Raw genomic sequence first — 21,094 nt, 5'->3', positions numbered from 1 at the left:
GTTTACACTGGGATAACCCGAGATTTGATACGGATTTGATACGGATATAGTACTTGGTACGCGTATCAAACGGTCCGGTGTAGAGAGCCTCTATAATAGCGTATTATAACGAAAAAAAAAACAATAATACTTACGTGTACTCAGGATACCTATAATAATATAAACCAACATTATTTGCTGATAAATCCACATTTTTTGAAACGCGCACTAGAGGACTATTTTTTTTAAGTGAAAAAGCTACTTTTTTACGCATGTACTCGTTCACGATTTTTTTTCAACATGTCGTCATTTAATCACTCACAAAATCGCAGTTGTTTTATATTCTAGAATGTTCAAGGTATGTTCCAGAATTATTTGAACCCGATCGGACCGATACCATTAAAATGTCAACCATTCAAAATCGCCTGGATCCATACGACTAAACACGGGATTCTAGAGAAGTCTGACTACGAAGGGTTGATCCAATCAGCGAAATTGCTTACAGCGAAATTTTCTATCAGAAATGATTGTATATAATTACGTATAATTATATAATTATATAATACAATCATTTCTAATAGAAAATTTTGCTATAATCATATAATTATATAATTATATATAATAACAAATATCTTAATTTAAATACGCAGTTACGCACAAATGCAAGAGCCGAAATCTCAAAAGATGAGAATTAAATACATGACGCAGTTAGGTCACTTCCATAATCCATAATCATCTCAGGCTATACTTAATTTACTTATTCTAATATATATATAATTATAATTAAATTTGAATAAAATTTAATATTTGTTATAACGGCGTCTTATATTTTATTATATTTTCTTAAACAATTGCACATAAAACAAATAATATATCAATATGTACTTTGGAGCCTCTCTATTTCAAGTGATTCGTGAATTCAATTCACTTGTGTTTTTTGTTATGAAGAGTAGTTGGTTTGTTAACGTCCGTACTCTGTCTCTGTCAGTCTGTCTGCGAAATCTAACCTCAAAAATAAAGTCGTTCGTCGCGAGCAGAAGACACGCGCATATTCCGTGCGTGGAGTTAAATAATTTAGTTCGGGACGTTTCATGGAATATTTCAGAATTTATTACAGAAAATATAACGTATAACGTTGCGCTTTATTGAAATTCAAATAAACAACTTGGAAGGGAATATTTCCAGGTGCGACGGTGGGCCAGGTCAGTTTCTGCAGAACCAAGCCTAGAAATTGAAAATTTCGCTAAAATAGTGTATAATCTTCTTAAAACCAAGTGACAAACAGTATTCCGTTATTTATCTTTGCAATAGAGCATGCTTTATATTTATCAAGTTACGTTTGATGTTATTGAAAGTAATGTTTTTTTTATTCTGTTTCTTATGTAGGAGCAAATAATTATGAACTACTTTACTGTTCTACGGTTTGGACACTGTACAGCCTTGAACAAGGGTCTAATAGAGCATTGCTTAAGACGGTACATACCTATGTGCCAAGCCAGATTCTACGTCAAAGAGAGTGAAAATCGCTACAGGCAGCGTATCGGGGCGAATGAACGGACGCAGAAGAAAGCATTGCGAATACGTATAATGCAAAATTTTAAACGTACAAGAAGAAAAGTGGAAGAGATCATTGAAAGGGAAAACATTTGGACGATACCCAATTTTATTTGCATGGGTCGTATAATAACATCACCGTTCTTAAGTTATTTGATCCTGACACAAGATTATCAGGTACGATATTTCGACAAAGATACGTTCAAATAAGTGGATAAGTAACTAAGGACTCTCGATACTAAAATTAACGAGTAAGGTAAAAGACAGACTTTGAGAATACAACGGAATTAACGGTGCGTAATTATAAAACGGATGAGATACATAATTATAAAACAGACGCTTGATGATGGCTTAAAGCAGAGCCGAATCGTCTGATTTATATAATTGTATACTTTATTAGTGATTAACAATTGTTATAACGTTAACTTACGCATTGTTAACTATGTTGCGCTCTCAAAGTCTACTTTTTACTTGTTAACTTGTTAATGATACATTTATTAAACATATCTTTCGTTTTCATAATGCTATATATGTTACAACACGGCACATTCTAATGCAATTTCTATTTTAAAAAAGCAAAGAGCACGTTTTATTTATGTTTTGATAAAATAACATTTTAGACATTTCATTATTTATTAGTAATATAGAAAATATATTAATTATAATTTCTCAATTGACTTTGTTGCAATTATATGGCGTGTCACGTTACAGGTGTCTTAAAAAATATCTGTACCATGGCGTAGATAGCGCTATGGTTGCTTGCGTTTGCAGGACTGAGCGATTTGGCGGACGGATGGATTGCGCGCACTTGGACGTCGCAGGCCTCGAAACTCGGAAGCTTTCTGGATCCAGTCGCGGACAAGTTACTCGTCGGGACGATGTTTCTCTCTCTGGCCTGGGTCGGCTTGATACCAGTCCCGCTCACTTGTCTCGTTGTCACGCGCGACGTCGTTCTAGTAACTGCTGCATCTTACATTAGATATCGTTCCTTACCTCCACCGGTATATATTACGTTACTTGTTAATTCCGTTACATACCATTTGTCCGAACGTGTCGGTGGATTAATCTCTCGATGTGACGTAATTTCAGAAAACCTTGGCAAGGTACTTCGATCCTACGCATGCTACCGTACAATTGGCACCGACTTTAACGAGCAAGCTAAACACCGGAGTGCAACTGGCTCTGATTGCTGGAACGTTGGCTTCCCCAGTTTATCATTTCGTAGACCATCCGATCTTGCAATGCCTGTACTATATAACGGCATTCACAACAGTTGCAGGAGGTGTCAGTTATCTATTATCGAAGGATACGTATAAATTGTTGAGGAAGAAGAAAACCCCGACGCGAACATCACCTTAGACCCCAGACTGTATATTATATGTATTATATTAGCCTTCATTTATTTAGATTGTACGATGTATATTACTTCTTTTTGTATGTACTATATATTATATCTACTATCTTGTACAGAGATTAATAATTCTTTCTTAATTTTGAAACTTTTTGAAAAAGGTACTCGTCTACGAGACTTCATATGTATAAGGTTTTGTAAAGTACGATATTTAAGATGATATACAAAATATTTTTATTATAGAAAAATGAGATTGTTGCAGAGAATGATGCCGCGCATTCGTGTCTTTTGAAGTACACTTTTGTATAAAATTCCCCAAGTATCTTTGAAAACTTTCCAAAATTCATACAAAATCTTCCCAGGTAATCTGTTCTCTTTATGTATGGCAATTTAGTGTAAAAGAAATCTTAGCAAATTCGATTATTTGTTCTGATTATTGCTCCATATGAAGTTATTTAACAGTAATCTGATATAAACATTTTATGTTCATTTCTATTAATGCAGATTAACTTTAATCTCGGTTTAATTTACTTTTTATCTTTTTCTAGTTCTTAAGAATTGGAATTTTATTTTATTACCCCTTGAGTTTTGAATTTCTGTACTTTACTGTAATGTATAGTTCTAATGGTCTTGGTTTTGCTGTTTTTTTTTATCTCGGAGGAATATTTCCTCATTTTCTTAGCTTTTTCCTCGCATTGTTCGGAAAACTTCCATAGAGTTAAATTTCTGCATTTTGGCTCTTAAAAATGTATAATGAATGAAAATATGATCTGCACTTTGTAGTGTAATATAAATATAGCCATTATAGTTCCGTGAGGTCTCCGATGAGAGTCCGAGATCAATTCGGGACATTCGGGATTAGTTCGTCGTTCCTGTCGATTTTTTTAAATGTATAGTTTTGTAGAATTATAAATAGGAAGTTGTTTTACACTGTATAGACACTATATATTCAAAGGAGGATTTATAATGTAATGAAAAATTGCATCTTTGGAATGAATTAAAAAGGAACAGAAGATAACCTAACTTACAATCCTTGTATACAATCTCAGACAAATATGAATAGGCGAATCTTTAGCAAGATATTAACGGACTTTGTGATCGGCAGAAGAAAATTGCACGCGACTTCAAGCCTATCATGTCTATTTCAACAGGATCGAAGGTCTGGTTATGAATCAAAGTATGATAAACCACCACCGAAGCAACATTTAAGCATTCTTGGTAGAATAAGCGAAGGATACCGACAGTTTAAGGAAGAGTTTGGTCTTTTAATGGAGGAGGTGAAGGAAAAGTTGAGAAACGATCCTATTTTTATATACAGACAAAACGAAGTTGATGTTGTCTGGCGATTTAAGGGCGATCCGAAGTCGTTGGATCAGTGGGTTGTCACATGTGACAGTGATTACAATGAAGGTTATTCAACAGCCAAGTAAGGACATAAATTATATGCACATATCTATATAAAAAAAAAATATATATATATATAATACTACATATTTTTATGTTATATTCATTTCTCAACTGTTACATATCTATATTTTCTTACTGTTTCCTTCTTTCTAGATTAGAGATGTCTTCTACTGGGACTGGGGTGTTTTCGGGCACAATAAACCCCCGTGTACCCAAAGATGGGAAAGTAAAGTACGCTGGTTATTGTAATATTAACAGTGTACCTAAACGAAGGTCTTTCAAGCGTGAAATTTATCACAATTGGGCAGAGTACACCCATATCGTCCTTCGCGTTAGAGGAGATGGCAGATGCTACGTGCTGAACATCAATACTAGAGGCATATTTGACTTGACTTGGAATGACGTGTATCATTACGTGTTCCATACCAGAGGCGGACCTTATTGGCAATACGTCAGGGTACCATTCTCCAAGTTTATATTTTCAAGTAAAGGCAGGCTGCAGGATGCACAGATCCCGATCGAGCTACATGAGATTTCGAATCTTGGCATATCGCTGGCGGATGACGTTTCCGGCCACTTCAGACTAGAAATCGATTATATTGGTTTAGAGTGTGATGAATTCCATAGAGAAGAGTTTGCTTATGAATCTTACGATGTTTCAGGAATCAAATTTTAGTATGTAAGATATAACTATTGTTACCATCTGTGCAGAGATGATATAGCTATAGCAGAAAAAAAGAATATACATTGTACAATATGTGAATAATAAATTTCAACTTAATTTAATTTATTTAGCGAATCTAAAAGGGTTGAAGAACAAGCTTGTTTGCCATCGTATTTATTTAAGTGTGAGGAAAAGGGAAAAGTCATAGAATGTGGTATTAAAAATTTTAAACAATTTAAGTGGCTTCCTCCTGGATATATCTGCCCTTAAAAATACAATCCTCTGTATATAGAAGTTTTTTAGGCTTTTTTAAATAGAAGCTTTTTTATAATTTTATATGAAAAATATGAAAATTTTATATGAAATATGAAAAAATACATATGTATAGTTTAATATATATATGTATTTTTTCATATTTGCTTTAAATATGTATGTATTATCATGATTCTTTGAACGTTTTCAGTATTGTACGACATATGAAATTATAAATAGATATCTATGCCGAATTCTAGCGCGAGGAGTTACAGAGCCTCCAAATTAGATTTCAAATTGCATGAATATGTGCGTGTATGTATGCGCGCGCGCGTGTGTGTCCAATACTATGTGTCTACTACAAGTATAAATTTTATATTGAGTAATGTAATAATAAGTAAATTAATAGAAAAGACATTCTTTTGCCAGTTTTTTTCATAATTGTTTTTTTTACTATTTATATAAAAAATATGAACCGTACAGCTGTACAAAACGAGAAAAGAAGAATGAAAAAAAAGAAGAAAAAGGAGTACCATCCCTTGTGGGGATCGAACCCACGACCTTTGGATTAGAAGTCCAACGCGCTATCCTCTGCGCCAAAGGGACTTGGTAGTCTTCCTTGAAATAAAAAGTAATATAGCACCATTAATTTATCGCGATAAAAAAAATAATTAAGTTTCGCATATTATTTTGATATTTTATTTTTAGAATCTTTTAAGAACGGTGAAAATTGTTTTAAAGGGTAAATGATGCATTTTCTTCATCAGATCGAGGAGTTCAGGAATCACAGAGAGAATAAAAGATTGACAAAGATTATTTTGAGAAACATTTATGGTCATATATTGGTCGATAAATTCTAAATATGGAAACAATTGTGCGATATAATGAAAAAAAAGTGGACCATGGACTATCCTAACAATTAGTTCTCGTCATCCCAAGTTTCTAAGCAATAATTAGGTAAGCTTCTTCATAATTTTATTAGATACATAAGCCGATCTGTTGTAACAATCTCGCAATTTTAGAGATATTTATAATAATTGAAGAAAAACAAATTTTATTTATTTCATGCACGCTATCACTTATATTATTTTATACAAATCAAGAATTGTTTTTTTCATAAAAAATGCGAGGTCACTAAGTTTTTCAAATAAAAATATTTTTTTCATAATAAAATGGTTACAGACGTTACAGTATAATGACTGACTGTTCATAAGAAACCGTAACAATAGTAAGAAAACGGTAGCAGAAAAACTTGTATTATAATAAATCTCTTTTTTTTAAATCTAAAGAGAATCTAAAAGAGAACTTTTCCTAAAGTCATTCAAGAGGGCAATGTAAAAATAATTCTTCTTGTTTGTGATAACTTTTTACTGTTGCTAGTTTAAAAGCCAATGCTGACGTTACGAAGAATAATGAGTTTGCCGAAATTGTGTTTTAAGCGACGCTTTGGACGTTCGAATTTTTTAATTATTCCGTGCGAAGAAAAAGTGTGTGTATATGTGAGCCAAAGACTAAATAGAAAAGTAAATGATAAGGTAAAAAGAATATAATAATGACAATACAAAACTAATAATAATAATAATATTAATAATAAATTTGTACTTCGAGATCTCAGGATTGACTGTATCAATTTTATTCAAATTCTTCGAAAATTAAAAGCTCACATGAATATCACGCCGGAAAAATACTTTTAGATCTTTTATTTCGGCTTCAGTTGATTTTATTCGAAAATATATTCGAAATAAGAATTCTAGAGAAATTACTTTTTTATTCAGCAATAGTTTAGAAATTTTACTACATGCTTTCATTTAAATATGAATAAATAAGTACAGTATATATCAAATAAATTGCAAAATTGGCCGTCGCGTTCAATCTCCAGTTAAACGTGAATTAATTCTCAACGTCCAAAAATCTCCGAGAATACATCTTTCGGAGAGATTATTTTATACAGACTTTGCCGTACAAATTAACATATTCGATATATTTTAAATAAACATCTTAATACAGTTTGAAATATATTGTAATTGTACATTACACACATACATTTTATTTAAAAGTGAAAAATTTAAGAACATTAACGATAACGCAATTTTATCGCAATATTTTACTCGCGGCTCCGATTTATTCATTCAGCGCGACGACCGAGCCAAAATACTTTGAATAGCTTATTGTTTTCCTAGCATTTGGAAAAAGTAACAACAACAACAACAATACAACATATAACAATAATAATAACAACCATAACAATAATAATAATAATAACAACAATTTGTTTTCCAGAGAACACGTCGATAAACGGCGCGCATCTGCAGTGTCCCGACGCCGCTCGTCGTCGGCGTCGCGTATTGACCGTGGGGATAACGATAATTGTATTGTCGCGTCGCGTCGACGACGACTACACGACGACGAGCGAAATCAGCGTGAGCGTAATAATCGTAATGCCGACAATAGGCGACGCACAAAGGGAATTAGACACCCATATACACGCGAGAAGCGTTAGAGCGGGCCGCGCGGCGGGCACCCACCGCGGCGCGGGCGCGTTGCCCGCCGCGCATGCCACCCCCGTGTCTCCGGCCTCTCGCCGGGTTGGCTCCTCTCTAATTACATCGATCTCCGACCGCCACCCGATTGGTCCCAGCATCCAGAATCCGCCTCCACCGCTCCGCCGCCGCCGTCACCGCAGCCGCCGCCGCCGCCGCCGCCGTGCAGGTAAATCTCATGCGAACGTGAAACAATCAGATCATCCGGGAAACCGAAAGGGGTGGTATGGGGCAGAGGGAACGAAGGGCTGGGGGCGGATGGTCCATGATGCTGGGATGCCGCGGAGAGTGTTGCCCAAGTTTTTTAGCCGCCGAGCGTCGGCGAGCGTTTAATAGCCGGGGGGGGCTTTGCAGGAGCTCGTTGTCGCTCGTTGTTGCTATCGCTGTTTCCGTTCTGTCGCTGCGTCATCTCGCTTGATCTTTTGAGGAATGGAATGGCGATGCGGATGTGTATAAAACGTGATGCACGAATTAAAGATAATTGAGCGATAATGTATCGAAAATGAATATTGGAAATATTACGCAAAATAAAATTGAAATGAAATAATATTGATGCGTTACGTTACGAAATATCTCGAAAATTTCAATTGGCAACGTTTTGTGTTTTTACAGATTGTTTCTTACGGATTCCGAATTCGATGATGAACTACGGCGAATAAATTAAAAATAGAAATTTTCAAGGCATATTCGAATCGCAGGTAACAGTTTTATTATTTGACTCTCTGAACCTTATTTCGAAGAAAAGCCCCTTTTTAAATTTTTATAACTTAAAAATTATTAGTGGTCCACGTTTTCGAAAAGTTGAATCCAAATTCATCGAAATATCTATCAGAAAAAGCAACGACAAAGCAAAAAGTAAAAAAAATTTCCACATTGACTAAATCACTAAAATATTTATCGTAAAAAAATCAAGTAATGCAGTTAAAGTGTAGGACATCCTATATAGATACATATATCTAAAATAACGTCGCAAACTTTATATTTTATAACGAGCTTCGATTTTCGCAATTGGATTTACTCCTCGCTGCTTGAATAATGTAACATCTGTATTAAAAAAGGGCCGGTAGAGAGAATTAATATTTCGGTCAAAGATTGGAGTCGAAGGGGAAACATTTGAATGCCAACAAGTATTAATAATCGGGATTCATCGGCAACGCGTCGTTTCATTGCAAGAAAATTGAGAATAGAATGAACTCACAGCAATCTCGCTGTTCACGCTAAACCGCGCGCGCGGTTCTTTTTTTCATTCCTATTCGCGAAAACCCCCTTTCATTTCCTCGCGAAACAACGCATGATTGGCCTCGCGATTATTAAAATAACTCGTATTTTCCTCCTTCATTGTTTATTCAAAAATGTATCCTCTTCTTTTTATTGCATTGCGAATCCATGCACACAGTTTAGTGCATGTAACATTTATAAAACTACATGTATTTTATCTTAAAAAATTGGGATATATCTCAAGTCGCGAAGTTAAATACAAAGATATTTATTATTTATTTAAAAGAGACCATATTACGATTTGCCGGAGATTAAATTTCAGATTCAAAAAAATTGTATTTCTGTATAAATATACGCAAATAATTAATAATTAATTGATTATATGATTTTATACAATTAGAGAAATGTGTATGACATTGAACAATCCACTAATTGTAAGATGAGCTCTATTATTAACAATTCCAAGCGGTAAGATTATTTCGTATTTATATAGAGCCTCTAAAATTTAATAGTTTATATTCGTTGAAATAATTGTCGACCTGTTCTAAAAAGTAGGTAATTAAAATATATTATATCGAATATGTGTATATGTATGTTTGCGACAAATATAACACCCCTTGATATTTGTATTAAGAAGCTATAAATTTTTTAGAATTTTTTAAAGAATTTATAGATAATTCATTATTATAGATCGTAATTCGTAATTTTCGTTTTCAGCAAGAATCTTCGTCCTTGGACGATGTTACAAACGCTTCGCGACATTCGAAGAAGGCCGAGACCGGAACGATCAATTCGGGATATCCTAAGGGGTATCGCGTGTTTATCCGTTCACAGGAAGCAAAACTTTCGGCCGCACAAATGCGGCCGCACGTGCGATTTCGCATAGGGGCGGTGCAGCGCCGCACGGGTGAGGGAGGGTGGCCGAGGGTGGAGTGATATCTCCGGATGGAAGGGAGATATTGCCCCCTACCGCGATCCCGCGCTTCCAGTCGGCACGAGGTGAGAGAATGGAGGACAGCCAGGTGATTCAGACGCGCGTGCCACCCCGCAGAAACTGACGTCCTCCAGCTCGCGGAATCCGCCGCACTTCTGATCCTCGGCCCCGCGGGGCGCCGCATACAGTGCGAACTTTCCGAGAATCCCGCGGGATAACTTCAGTCATGATCGGACAATTGTATTCTTGTGAAGTTATTAATACCGGAAGTTAATTCGGGACACAGCGACGTCGAGTGAAAATGAATTTCGATAATAATAAAAAGGAGCAATAAGGAATCGGGAAATAGAAGAAAAGTGAATTACATATGAGAGATAATCAGGTTTATAAAACTTTCAAGGACTGGAAAATTTGGTTTGTGAAACCGTGAAACGCCGCGTTCTAGAAATTCCAAGTTCTGGTTCCCATGAACGTCTTGGAATATCGGTCAAACGTTTTCTAAAACCGATGTAAATCCGTTGAAATTTGGACGGAAGAGATCCTGAATCTTTTTGAAAAAAAAAAAAAATACTCCATGTTCAAGAACTCAAGATCCATTTATTCATCCTAGAAGCGAATACTTTGACAAACACAGAACTTCCGAGGTTTATTCTTCAATAAGAAGAAGAAATCTTTCAAACGTCTTCTTTATTTGGAAGAATTCCGCCTTTAAGAAGAGAGACTTTTTCTAGATCATCCTGCTTTACCTGGAAGAAATATTCGTAAATCCTTCGAGACGCCGTATGAATCATCGAATCTACAATTCGTAAAAATGTCCGCGAAGAAGACGAGAAGGCCGTCGTCGCCGCGACGTTTCTTCGCGCGGCTTTACGGCCATTTGGAGGCGACGAAGAAAACGGAGGATGACGAGGACGAGGACCACGCGAGAGAGAGTTCGGATTCCTCGCCAGAGATCACGGAGAGAGCATCACACGCGCTTTCCGATTCACCCGAATCACACAAAATATTGCCTGTGAGTAGATCCCTCTCTCTACTAACATATTCACCGTTAAATATTAAAGAATGAAAGAAGTATTAAACCAATACTTTGAGTTAAATAACATTTTGTCATTTTTAACTATCATGTGTGTCGAAATTTATTATTTTAACACAAAACAGTATTATTTTAACTCCATTGGTTTAGTTAAATTAACATATCGAATAGGAGCAGTGGCGACCTATAGAAATGGTTAAAAGTGACTTAAATTGAATACTATAATTTAACACTACTTTAACAGTGTAACTAGACAACTGTAAAATAAGATTGCGACATTAATTGAACGGATGTGTTTTAAGAAATTGCGCGAAAATAAATCTGTATTTAATCCCTCTTTCCTCTTAACTTTTTACGATTAATTTTTCTCGAACCATTAAAAAAATTTCTTGGAGTTTGTGAGAGATCGACCCTTCTTTAAAGTTAAGAAAATCTTAAGTCCGATCGATGTGTATCGAAATATATCTGGATTAAAAACTGTCACCGTTCCATCTTTGCAAGGTGTCACACGCCAAGGACCTCGAAAAAGTGCCAAGCGACGTCGCGAATAGTAAAATATTCGAGAGCAAGGAAACGAAGAAAGACTCGGTGCTCACGGGGGTGAGACTGCCTTTCCTGCACGGATTTCTTCCGCGGGGACCCGGTCAGACTTTTCATCTAACGCAGCTCGCGCATCCGCCCACGCTGCCGCCGCATCTTCACGTTCTGCCGAATCATCAGTCCATCGCCGAGCACCACTTTCAAGGATTCTCAGCCTTCCGTAAGCTCCCGTCGATTTCGCGTTGTAAATTTCAGTTTTTCGCAATTAATAACACGGCACACACGTGTCTTTCATTGTCCTGGAAGAATCATAATCAATGCACATAAATCTTTTATTAAATTTTATTAAATCAATTTTAATCAGGCAATAAATCTAAGTTCACCAACGCGACGTAATTAAATTAGATTTGACAAATGTTGCTTTATTTTTACTAACAATAAGTAATTTAATTGGCTTAATAATTCGCGTTATCATTCCGAATTTTTTGAAAATATCAGGATTGTTTATGGCTCTCCGGATTTTAAATACCTGAAAATAAACTGGCCTCACCGAGGTTCTTTACGTTAAAATCTATAGTAGTAAAACGAGCAGTTGGATGAATCGTTAGCCATTTTGTGAATATATCAAGATCTTAGCGCTGGAACGGTGGTCAATTGGACGTTCAAAACATTTTTTTATTCAAAATTATAGTATACTATTCATATATAACATTAGTATATAGTAAATTATATTCATACTAAAATCTCGAATTTTAGAGGATGGATTTCATATAATATTCTACGTGGCAATGTATTTTTGATCAAGAAACAAGCATTCTGTTCCATCCGTGCATCCATCATGCATAGAGATATGTCATGGAAATATAGTTGACTGCATAACGCGTCTCTAAAAACTCGATTCTCTCTCTCTCTCTCTCTCTCTCTTCCTCTCTCATATTTTCTAGCCGCCTCCTCCTCTTGCCGTAAGCTGAGAATCGAAAGACGTCTTTGCGTTCGAGTATTCGCGAATCAGTAAGCAGATTTTGTGATGGCGCATTACGTGACGCCGAGCGGACACACGACCACCGTCCAGACGGGGAGGATATATCGAGGCACTCTTCTGTCGTCTCCTCTGCGCGACAATGGCGCACAGTCCCACACGGGAATTATTTCGAAGAAATCAATTCAGCTGCCTTTGAAATCTATAGTAAAGCTTCCAACATTTTTTTTCAATGGCCCGGCTTTTCTTCTCGAAAAATATTTTGTTCGTTTATATCTATTTTTCAGATTTTTAGGCACATCAGGCGTTAAAAGGAGTACATTATCTTATTATCTTAAGAAAAATTATCTTACGCGGAAGGTCGACGGATTTTTGATAAAGTATTAGAAAACAGAATTCTATATGAAAATTGTAGCTTCTTCAAGTACAAAAAATAATTATTTGTTTCCAAAATACTCGAAATTCCGTTGAGCTGTCATAGTAATCACCTAGGTAAAACCACCAGAACGTTCGGCGAGTAATTGTTTTCAAACGGATATAAGTTTCTTTTTAGAAAGCTACTACGAAGTTAAAAAATTTAAAAGGAAACTTTCCGAACGATCTCGTTTTTCCTCGCAATCTCGATTGCGCGATTGCCCGCGTGTCGAAAGTTTTCCAAATCTTCCAATTGTCTCGGAAACTATTCGAGCTACAACGTTATATATAGAACGGTATATCAGCTGTGAAACAGGAGCGTTCCGACCGAACACCCCTCACAGTTAAACGATGGATTTTAAAAATGGGACAAGTGCGGTGTGAAAAGCGACAGCGGATTTTGACTGGATATCACTTCCAGCAGTTTTTACAAACGGGCTTTCCGAGGATATCCCGCTGAGGATATCGCGACAGCCGTTGGCGAAGGGGAGGGGGACGAATTAACGAATTTCACTCTTCATCTGGAAAGTTTGACAAAAACATTGCGAGGACAAACCGCGCGCGGTTTTATCCCGCTTCGACACTTCGTCGCGATATTGTGATGAGATTACGAGACGCAGTTGGCCGCTCCTCAATGCGAGAAATACGCGCCGCGGTATTCCCTGAAAAACCTGGCTCTCTCTCTCTCTCTCTCTCTCCTCCTCTCCCGGCCCGCCTAAGCCTCACAAGCCACCGCGACTCGACTCGCCGGAAAATACACGCGCCGGGTGTTTGTAAGTCGCGCATTGCCGGCTTGAGGCTTAAATTGTATCGCGAGGAATCTATATACCTACGGCGATGCCTGGTGACGTATATCACGCTTTGATCCCCGCGATCCCAATTTATTCCGTTTGAACGTCGAGAGATGCTTAACAGGTGCCGCGGTATCGTCGACGTAATACAGAAATGAACATATGCTGTGCAAGAAATAATTTTTCTACCTCCGTTTATTGCTACACTCGGTGGAAAAATGTCTCAGAATTTTTTATATTATTAATCAGAATTTGTATGAAAATGTCAAGACCCAGAATTTTAAGATTTTTTTCTCAGATTTTTCAATATAAATTGGAACATTTTTCTCAGAAAAACTCGGACCAAATAATAATGAAATATTTCAGATTTTTCTTGAAAGCCCTATCGCGCGGATCTATCGAATTGCTCTAAGCGGTTATGAGGTTCAAGGCGCAATTAGTATCCCGTGTCCGCTTTACGCCAGATTGGACGAAGCCTCGGGAAGCCTCAATTTCCGATATCGCTCTGTTTCTCTCTTCCTCCGTTCCCCTCTTCAGTACATCCTAATTATTCCATCACGAAGATGAAATTACACCACGGTCAGATTTATTTCACGAATCCCTACCAAGTGTGCTGAAAAACGAGGATTATAATCAAATTGAAGTATTAAGAAAGCAAATTACGACACACGCGTGTGTCCAATTTTTAAATTGTTGAAAAGTGATGCGTAATCAGTAAAATAGTTTATCGCAGATGGAATTAAAATATCGCATGGACATCGCGTGATATCATACGCGAGTGAATTCTGATAGATGTCTGAATGGAACTTCTTGCCCCTGCAGAATTGTATTTCTTTCTTCGCAGTGGCGCGTAGAAGAAGGAAAGAAGGCCGACCGCGAAGACAAAGGACGACATTCAGCGGCGAACAGACACTGAGGTTGGAAGTCGAGTATCGGCGGGGAGAGTACATCTCGAGGGGACGCAGATTCGAGCTCGCAACTTCCTTGAGACTTACCGAGACGCAAATCAAAATCTGGTTCCAGAACAGGCGCGCCAAGGACAAAAGAATCGAAAAGGCGCAGCTAGACCAGCAGTACCGGTACTCATTCAACTCACTCCTATAATTATTATATATTTTGTCCATTTTCTTATCTAAAATATAATCTCGTGTCTTTCTGGATTTCCTTACGAATACCATTAAATGAATTCGTTCTTCTAAATTCTTAACCGTTTAGAAATTTGATCTATCTTACGTTTTTAATCAGATCGTGATATTTTTAGTTCATTCAATATCTAAATTTTTCAACTTCTGAACCATCTCGCACGAATTCTATATGCATTTCTATTCGCGTATCACTTCCTTCAGGCAGCTGTAGCACCACTATTGTATCGCGTTATTTCTTCGCGATATTCTATAAACGCAAAGACTTCCAAGACTTTATAAGCTTTAAGGAGATGCGAAAGGCAAATCGATTTTTCCAATCCTCCAAAAGGACAATTCTCTCGTAAGTTAGGATTTTATATTTACCGCTTATTATTTCTCAACACCACTTGAGCCACGCTGTCTAATTTCTCTTCGTTGAAACTAACGTGGGAAAAATGAGAGGGCCATATGGAACATATGGCAATTTTCGCATACGTCCCACATCCTTGCATCCCACGCACGATGCATCCAGTCGATTTGTTATCTTGTCAGCGTGATGTATCGTGCTTTCAATGCAACTATTAACCCACGGTCATTAGTTTCATCAGCTGTTCTTAGAATTTCTGTAATTTCCAACTTCAGTAACGGAAACGCAACGCAAAATTATAATGCTCGGATAATTTCCCCGAATTGAATCTTACTTTAGAGATTTAAGTGAAAGTTAAAGTTAATGTAGGATAAAATTCTCAAAATTAACGAGTTAACGAAATCAGAAACTTAGTTACGAGAAACGTTGAAAGAAAAGTGTAATTAAACGAATATGTCAGCAAAGCTGTTGAACATGTACAATTACATTTAACAATTTATTATTTCATACAGGAAACCTCCGAGAACTGACTCAGCGCAACTGAAAAGGGGACGATGTCCTATGAGAAAAGTAAAATGTTAAGTAAGACTTTTCACACGAGGCCTTATTTTCGAGAGACGTAATTTTGAAAATTAATAATATGCACGCTTTCTAGATGAAAAACCTCCTATTATCAAATTTCTACCTCGCGGTAGCGGCTATTAATACATAAATAAAGAGCGATGTTCCGTTCAATAAAACAGTTTGAAATAATTTAAGCTACTAAACGAATCCAATTTAAACGAATTGCAAATTGTGACAGAATTCATAATTTTGCGCGCGAGCATAAATACAAAAGCATTTGAAGAGTGAGAATATATTTATAAATACATTTCAGAGAATACCTATATAAATATACAACGAATATATGAAATTATAAATGAAGTTCTATTCTAAATTCTAACGTGAATTATAGATCATCTAAAACGGATTTAAAGAAATTATGCTTAAAATATTAAGATTGCTTTCATCTTCTCGATAAAATATTTTGATAGCTACTGATAAAACCAACTGATTAATATATGAGATAAAGCCCCTAGAAGTTCAATTATTAATTTCTCAGCTTCCAAATTAATTACTTTTGAAAATAAAATGTATAAAAAGATTTTATTTTCAACTTACTCTTTTCCAAAGAAATCATCTCCCTTTTTTCGTCAATTCGGAGAGATATGATACCGTACATTAAAATATAAAATTATTCTCAAGTCATCCTGGGCTTTTTGAAACATAAATTCTCCAATTTTCGAAATGCTGACAACAACGGGACTTGAATAACTTCTCTAAATATCCTAAATCGCGACAACTGTCGAACATCTCACCTGAAATCAAACTCTGGATCCCGTCGCGAACAATTATTCCGGAGAACACGGCCGGCACGGTCCGGAGGAGAGACGTTGCCCGATGAAAACGGCACCCTCCGTAATGCGAGGCGAGACGAGGCGAGGCGAGACGAGGCGAGGCGAGGCGAGGCGAGGCGAGGTGCCGAGAGAACGCCCCGGCGCCGCACAAAGACCGAAATTTGTATGAGCTCCTCCTTCCGCCGCAGATCACAATAGCGGAGACGTAATCCCACTTAAGGCTATTTAGCGGCGTATCACATCGGTGTATCAACTCCGGTCGAACCGCAGTCGAGCGTCGCACGACGCGCCGGGGTCCGCCGAATCTCCTCGCCCACCCCTTCCATCGTTCCTTCGTTCCACCCTTGCCACTCGCCGCGGGAGTGGCCCCGGATGTTATTCAGTCGATATGCACCTGACGCTCGATAAACCGGATAAACGACCGGATAAATGCATCCCCCGTGCTAACCGCGGGATTTTCTCATCCACTTGTCGCAACCCTCGCGCATTCACAGGACGCACCGTCCTGATCAGTCCCGATCAGTCCTGATCTCCGCAATCTCAATTTGCTCCGAAAAACGTTAAGAGGCACATTTACGCGACATTTCCAAGGGAGTTCTGAGAAGCGAGTGGATAGAATTTTATTTCCATCGGCTTTTAAATAGGACTTCTCTATAGCCTAATAATCAATTTTTCGTTATAAACCCCAAGTCGTTGAAACACTTAAAGTTAAGGTTGAACATTGGAACGTTGCATTAAATTATCATATAAAAAATTTCTCGCTTTAGATTATGCTATATAAATAACAATCAGAGAATTGTTACCTAGCATCATCTTTTGTGGATGAAGACTTATCTTCATATTGGATCCTCTTTCTCTTTTTTAGTCACTGTCCTCATTGCTGAAGATTGGCTACTTGCTAATTCTGGCGAACTTTTTCTTATCTTGTGTTCTACTTTGAGTATATAGTGCCTGCGTACATAAATCAGTCCACCTTTTTAACATAAAATATTACATTTCGATTTAAAAAATAGAGGGACAGACTGTCGAATGCGTTTTGTCAAGTCTGTTAGATCACATTGTAAAAAGCTCGATTACGTTCTAAATGACTGAGATCTCAACGGCGGAACATCTCATAACAGTCTTCATTTAATAACCAACCAGGTATTTAGAGCGTGAACGAGCGGAGAGGGCTGCCGACACGCGATTCACAGTTTAAGTAACGATTCCGCTCTTCCCTAATGTCTCGCCGAATAAAAGCGGTTACTTCAGGCAAATGGAAGCACCGATCACGCGTTGATTGCTCCTTTTTTACAATCTATTTCTTTTACAGACGCAAGCAATGTTTGCACATCTAGAAAGCATGGCATCGAATGTCCGACGTTTATGATCCCCCTCCCCCTCGCCATAAAAATTGTTAGAAAACAGTTTAACTTTGTTGTTAAATCTTGTTGTGGTTTACAGAAACTTTGCGGTGTCGAACGGCCTGGTGAACCTGCCGCTTTACAACGCGACTGGATTCTGCGGCCTCTGTCTGTACAAAGATACCTACGGCTCGGTGACCAACCACTCCTGCATCTCCGGCAATCCCGTTGTCGTCGACTCGTCTTCGAAGAATCAACCGCGTTACAGCAGCAGTGGCAGCGAGACGTCCGATAATCCGCCGAACCTCGTGTCCACGACTTAATTAAATCCCACGCGCAATCACCACGTTCATTTAAGACACACACACACAGTCTGACAATAAGTTTATTTCTTTCTTTTTTCTATGTTATGCGATATAGAGGCAGTTTCAACAATCAGTTTTCGGCGTGCACGAAAAGATGAGGCATTATAAATATTTTTCCTGGCATTATAGTGATAACTACAAAAGAAACAATATCTGTTGATATTAAAACACATTTTCTTGTATTATTTTTTTTTTTTAATTTCGTGACTTTTCAGTACTTTTTAGGCAATGTGTAAATATAGTCGTGATTGATCAATTTAGTTTTCAGAGTTCATCAAAGTGTTGCACAAGTTTTTTTCAACCTTCATTCATTAGGTCTGTTCGTTTTAGCTTCGTTCGTTATCAGTAGCCAGAATAACACTTTTAATATTTCCGTTATATCGCTACCGCAAGAATCTCATTATTTAAAGATACTCAGATATCTGTAAATGATGAGAGATCTTAAATGAAATATTTAATATCTTATACAAATCAATAATCATAAAATTAGTAAACATTTTAAATAAAGTAAAAATAATTATCTTCGAAACTACATTTTCGTTGAAAAGGCAGAACTTAAATTTGTACATTGTACTATTTAAAAGAATATTTCAGTATCGAAACAATATTAAGATAGCGATATCGCAAAAGAATACGGCAATGCCTCATACAAATCTTACCAGCACTCGCTAAAATTGGAAAGTGTCACAGCTCGAACGATCTGAATGTCATTCAGATGTCATCATTAAATGTACAAACAAAAAAAATGCACGTTGGTTTAGTATGGATCAACCTATAATGAAACGCATTTCGACTGCGTTATTGCTAATAAGTAACACAGAAAAATTTTCAAAAGTTTTGAGAAAATCTTATCTTAGAGATACCTTTTTTAATTAACAAAACTGAATCACTGAAGTAGTAAAATTATTAGTTTATAAACTTACCTTCTATTTTTCTTGTTTTCTGTTATTTAGCACGCCGAGAGTAAAATCGATTTGAAAACGATAAAAACAAAGAAAAATGTTGACAACAATTATCACCGAAAAGTCAATACGATCACAATTAATCGTAATAGTAACGTAACATATAGGGTTGCAATTAATTATATAAATATAATAAGATTTGAACATGTTTTATCTGTAATTAATGCTTAATCGATAACGAGAATACACGAAATTGCAAAAAGATATATATATGTATAGTTTTATTATTTATTTATGTTTCGCAAACAGTTCATATAATTAGTGCAATGCGTTATAAATAAGTTCAAGTAACTTTTAACAGTCGATGCACAAGTACAATTTGCAATTGCATGTATTTCACGAGTTTAGGGGAGAATGAAAAGACAGCTCTGTAGACTAAAAACAAAAGTTTATTAAATGCGTAAAAATAGCGTTACAATCTAAAATACATACAATATTCCTATTATATCCTAAACAAATCCCAGGTGTTTTAATTTAGGATCTCTACGAGCTCGTTTAAGAAACTTTCAATTCCTAAAATCTTATAACTGTAAATGCAAGAATTTTTGCTCCGAAAGATTCCAAGATTCCATCCGATCCAAGAGAGAATTTCGAATTTTTAATCCTCTATTTTAAATTCTTAGGCCGATATTCATAGTCAGATCTCATTTCAAGACCGTCTTAAGTAATATCTTAAGATGCTAATACGGCTCTGTGATTGGTTAATGACATCTTAAGATTGTACTTAAGACGATCTTAAATATAAGAACCGACTATGAATACCGGCCCTTATAGCTTTCTGAAATCTTTCGATTTCTCTTTCATAGAAATTTTCGAATTCCTGTATTGCTAAAGGCCTCGATACCAAAAAAACTTTTTCGTATTTCAGTTATCATGCACAAGCTTAAGGGAGTAGTCTCTACCTTGAAACGTTTTGAACTAAGCATTTTTTGAGAACTTTCCGTGAAAAATACGAAACGTATTGAATTTCTTATAAAATTTTTCGTACATCTTAATACACTATTAAAAGGAAGAATAAATTCATAGCGCATAGTGGCGTACAATAATTTTCCTTCAATTTATATGGAGTAATATTATGTCCTGTTTAATTTTTTAAAGGTAAGGTATAAACTGCATCCTTAAGATTAATGTTACTGAAATTGAAAATTTTTAAAGGCATAGATTCTACTTTAAAATATATAAATCCTTAGTTTTTAGAAATATTTATTTTTTCAATCTTCGACTCTGGAACTTTTGGAAACCTAAATTCTTATTTTCTCCAAAATTACCTGATCCTGATTAACATTCAAAGCAATTTGGGGAAAAAAAAACAGGTCGCAGAGAGGTGCATAGATAGATCATTACTTGAACTTACCTCAGTCAGCGGCCTCGGAAGGACGGCGGCACAGACACATCGCTCTCGTCGAGTACCAGCCCGAACGGTAAACCAGAAATTAATGAAAACGAAAGACAGCAATTAATACAGTGAAAGTAAAAAGAAGTCTCAGTACCAAACACCCTGCCTGCTTTCCGCGGTCAAGTAAACTTAAATAAACCAAGTGAGAACGCCTCCCATCTCTTTCTTTCGCGCTTTACAAGATGAGGACATGGCTGACCACCCACCGACTTTCACACTGAGAAAAAAATGTTGTTAACTTGACTAAAATTTTCAACTAATTATTATTTTTTTAATTGAAATATTTATGTATTTAAATTAAATATGACATATTAAATGTAACATGACGTAATTTGACTCAAATACTTAAATATTTCAATTAAAAAAATAATAATTAGTTGAAAATTTTAGTCAAGTTAACAACATTTTTTTCTCAGTGCAACGAATTTACTTTGAGAATAAACCCACAAGTATCTGAATGTTTCCTCCAACGAATCTTAATATT

General features: G+C 36.4%; 3 protein-coding genes and 1 non-coding gene across 4 annotated transcripts; 3 read left to right on the top strand and 1 right to left on the bottom strand.

Annotated features, from left to right (window-relative positions):
* Positions 1-11: 11 nt before the first annotated feature.
* On the top strand, positions 12-3,006 carry Cls (cardiolipin synthase). The gene is made up of 4 exons (XM_071708666.1): positions 12-1,181; positions 1,366-1,710; positions 2,277-2,534; positions 2,623-3,006. The coding sequence occupies exons 2-4, from the start codon at positions 1,378-1,380 to the stop codon at positions 2,890-2,892; spliced, it is 861 nt and encodes a 286-aa protein (XP_071564767.1). The 5' UTR covers positions 12-1,181; positions 1,366-1,377; the 3' UTR covers positions 2,893-3,006.
* Positions 3,007-3,689: 683 nt separating this feature from the next.
* Positions 3,690-5,081, top strand: Cia30 (complex I intermediate-associated protein 30). The gene is made up of 2 exons (XM_071708665.1): positions 3,690-4,310; positions 4,445-5,081. Exons 1-2 carry the CDS (start codon positions 3,940-3,942, stop codon positions 4,965-4,967), a joined length of 894 nt encoding a protein of 297 aa, XP_071564766.1. The 5' UTR covers positions 3,690-3,939; the 3' UTR covers positions 4,968-5,081.
* A 245-nt stretch (positions 5,082-5,326) lies between these two features.
* Positions 5,327-19,624, top strand: LOC139773882 (homeobox protein rough). The gene is made up of 8 exons (XM_071708663.1): positions 5,327-5,838; positions 5,975-6,164; positions 7,488-7,916; positions 8,360-8,445; positions 9,683-10,911; positions 11,434-11,692; positions 14,501-14,735; positions 17,988-19,624. Exons 5-8 carry the CDS (start codon positions 10,711-10,713, stop codon positions 18,208-18,210), a joined length of 918 nt encoding a protein of 305 aa, XP_071564764.1. The 5' UTR covers positions 5,327-5,838; positions 5,975-6,164; positions 7,488-7,916; positions 8,360-8,445; positions 9,683-10,710; the 3' UTR covers positions 18,211-19,624.
* On the bottom strand, positions 5,741-5,813 carry Trnar-ucu (transfer RNA arginine (anticodon UCU)). Its single transcript has one exon. It is a non-coding gene; the product is annotated as a tRNA-Arg (tRNA).
* Positions 19,625-21,094: the final 1,470 nt, after the last annotated feature.

The sequence above is a fragment of the Temnothorax nylanderi genome, unplaced genomic scaffold (assembly GCF_030848795.1).
Source record: "Temnothorax nylanderi isolate EJ_2023f unplaced genomic scaffold, tnyl_v1.0 TNYL_tig0071_pilon, whole genome shotgun sequence".
Taxonomy (NCBI): Eukaryota; Metazoa; Arthropoda; class Insecta; order Hymenoptera; family Formicidae; genus Temnothorax; species Temnothorax nylanderi.
This window is presented reverse-complemented; position numbering and strand designations above follow the sequence as displayed.